This window comes from Anolis carolinensis, unplaced genomic scaffold, assembly GCF_035594765.1.
Source record: "Anolis carolinensis isolate JA03-04 unplaced genomic scaffold, rAnoCar3.1.pri scaffold_14, whole genome shotgun sequence".
NCBI lineage: Eukaryota > Metazoa > Chordata > Lepidosauria > Squamata > Dactyloidae > Anolis > Anolis carolinensis.
In genome coordinates, this window is record NW_026943825.1 from 15,748,366 (window position 1) to 15,751,878 (window position 3,513).

The following is a 3,513-nucleotide window of genomic DNA, read 5'->3' on the forward strand; positions in this document are numbered from 1 at the left end:
ATCCTTTTAATAATAATAGAGTCAAATAATACATGTAATAATAATAATAATAATAAATAATAATAATAGAGTAAAATAATACATGTAATAATAATAATAATAATAATAATAAATAATAACAGAGTGAAATAATAAGTGTATTAATAATAAAAAATAGAGTAAAATAAATGTAATAGTAGCAACAATAATAGAGAAAAATAATAAATGTAATAATATCAATAATAATAGAGAAAAATAATAAATGTACCATATATTCTCGAGTATAAGCTGACCCAAATATAAGCCAACCAGGACCCTCACCCGAGTATAAGCCGACGGGGGCTTTTTCAGTCAGACAGTTATTGGTATTATTACATTCATTATTTTTCTCTATTATTGTTGCTACTATTACACTTATTTTACTCTATTTTTATTATTATTAATACATTATTTCACTCTGATCTTATTATTACGTTTATTATTCTACTCTACTTATTATTACATGTATTATTTTCCTGTATTTATTATTATTATTATTATATGTATTATTTTACTCTATTATTATTAAAAGGATACATAAAGGCACTTACATTGAAGATGATGAAAATAATGATTTAATCAGTTAGACAGTCTTATCTTTAAAGCTTGATGTAAAGATTCAGAAACGTTTAACCTACTGATGCCTTGATGAATGTAATTTTATTGGTATCTATTTTTATTTCTGAAATTTACCACCCTCGGCTTTTACTGGAGTCAATGTTTTCCCAGTTTTTTGTGGTAAAAAAATATATATATTCTATGATTTGAATGACATTGCACTCCCTGCCTCCAATCTGTTCCTTCAGGCTTATATTCGGGTCGGCTTATACTCGAGTATATACGGTAATTGTCTGTATAATATTTTTATTAAATTTTTTTGTCTATCTTTCCTTCTCTTCTTCCCACCAAGGTCTTCCTGATTCTCCGATACTAATTCCCTTCTTTCCGTTTCTTCCGCAGACGCTTCCCAGAAACGGCACCACCGGCTTCTCCTACACCAACCCCGCCATGACCAACGACAACCTGTAGGGGGCAGCCTTGGGGACGGCTGGTCAAGGGGGCATCTCAAGGGACCGTGGGGTCAAAACGGCCGGGACTTGACCAGCAACCCATTTGTGTCTATGTGGGATTCCCGCGATGATGTCATAAATGATCACCGGCATCCGCTATCATCTGTGTCACTCATCGCGAGATATAGAGAAGAGCATGACCCTCTATGTCTTTGTGTTGATTCTCGGTGGAACTCCCTGCCGCAGGAATCTCACCTCGATCCCGACACCAATAGGTGCAAAGAGCCTCAGACTTTCCACGTCCTCCAACGTGCCCTACTTATGTGATTTCTCTAATAGCGATATGGCCTCGGTACTGCAATACGTAGACGATCTCAGGATAACCGCTTCCATTGCCTTCTGCATGGAAATTACTATAATATAATTTTATTTATATGTATTATAAATAGGAAGGGATGTGTCGAATCAGGGATTCCTATTGCTGCCCCACTCTCTTTCAAGCGCTCCGGGTTTTAGTCCGAACTTTAAAGGGCCTCATCTCCTTAATCGAGAGCTTTGTTTCGGACTAGGACCCGGAGCCGATTCCCTGGATAGAAATGCCTAAGAAGCCCCAAGGATGCATGTTTCCATGTCCGTTGTTTCAAATCAGACGGATGGTCATCTGTCGGGAGGGCTTTGATTGTGTCTTCCTTAATGGCAGAATGGGATTGAATGGGAGGACCCTTAGAATCTAAGATTCTATGATAAATATATTATAGAAGGCAGTTTGTCTATCTGTGATTTGATGGCCATCTGTTGGGAGGGTTTTGATTGTGTCTTCCTTAATGGCAGAACAGGGTTGAATAATACTTGAACAGGATGGTACTTGGGGTCACTTCCAACACTAGGATTCTAACTATTCATCTACCTAATCTATTTCCTTCTCTGGAGAGCTGTAAGCAGAGGCTGGATGGCCATCTGTCGGGAGGGTTTTGATTGTGTCTTCCTTAATGGCAGAATAGGGGTGAACTGGATGGTCCTTGGGGTCCTTTCCAACACTAGGAATCTATCTATCTATCTATCTATCTATCTATCTATCTATCTATCTATCCATCCATCCATCCATCTATCTAATTATCTCCTTCTCTAGAGAGCTGTAAGCAGAGGCTGGATGGCCATCTGTCGGGAGGGTTTTGATTGTGTCTTCATTAAGAGCAGAATAGGGTTGAACTGGATAGTCCTTGGGATCCTTTCCAACACTAAGAATCTATCTATCTATCTATCTATCTATCTATCTATCCATCTATCTAATTATCTCCTATCTATCGAATTATCTCTGTAAGCAGAGGCTGGATGGCCATCTGTCGGGAGGGCTTTGATTGTGTCTTCCTTAATGGCAGAATAGGACTGGATGGCCTTTGGGGGTCCCTTCCAACGCTATGGCAGTTCCTGAGAAGCCCAACTTGGATGCATGAAGGAGCAGATTGGAGGCGGGGAGTGCAATGTCATTCAAACCATAGAACTTTCTGTTCCGCACTTGCTGCAAATTCCAGATTCGAGGCGCTTTCCGATCAGGGAGGCTCAGGGCGCGGCCGCAAAGGAAGGGGGGTAAAAAATGGCTTATTTATGAAACTTTTCGCAATAAAGGCACTTGCGGCAAACATCTCAAGGTGTGTCGGTCTTTGCTTTTGGGGCGAGGACGGAGCGCATGGGGCCCTGTCATCAAATATGCCGTCACACTTTCAGCCTCTCCCCATGACGCAGCTTCGAAAGATCCAGCTTTTTCCGTTTTACGTACAAAAAATTGTATGTATGTGTTTGCATGGATCTGAGTGGACTACAACTCCCATCGCTCTGCGTGAGTCTCTCCGAAACGGGTCATGTGTGCCACATTTGGTCCCAATAGTGGCAGTGATTTCTGCCAGTAATGGATCTGGACCAAACTTGGCACAATAGGAGTTGTAGTACACCCATGTGCAGGGTGATGGGAGTTGCAGTACACCCATAAGCAGGGTGATGGGAGTTGTAGTACACCCACAATCAAAGAACTCTGTGACACTGCCAATGATGGCACACAGAGCAGTGATTTCTGCCAATAATGGATCTGAACCAAACTTGGCACAATAGGAGTTGTAGTACACCCATGTGCAGGGTGATGGGAGTTGTAGTACATCCATGTGCAGGGTGATGGGAGTTGTAGTTTACCCACAATCAAAGAACTATGTGAAACTGCCAATCGTGGCGCACAAGAAGAGTGATTTCTGACAATAATGGATCTGGACCAAATCTGCACAATAGGAGTTGTAGTACACCCATGTGCAGGGTGATGGGAGTTGTAGTACATCCATGTGCAGGGTGATGGGAGTTGTAGTTTACCCACAATCAAAGAACTATGTGAAACTGCCAATCGTGGCGCACAAGAAGAGTGATTTCTGACAATAATGGATCTGGACCAAATCTGCACAATAGGAGTTGTAGTACACCCATGTGCAGGGTGATGGGAGTT

General features: G+C 41.1%; 1 protein-coding gene across 1 annotated transcript in view; it reads left to right on the forward strand.

The window, feature by feature from the left end:
• The window catches only part of muc1 (mucin 1, cell surface associated), a 26,505-nt gene extending 23,833 nt beyond the window's left edge, over positions 1–2,672 (forward strand). Inside the window, exon 13 of the mRNA XM_062964967.1 lies at positions 979–2,672. Coding sequence (XP_062821037.1) covers positions 979–1,047 — 69 coding nt within the window. The 3' untranslated portion in view covers positions 1,048–2,672. The remainder of the gene's footprint in view (positions 1–978) is intronic.
• The last annotated feature ends 841 nt before the right edge of the window (positions 2,673–3,513 follow it).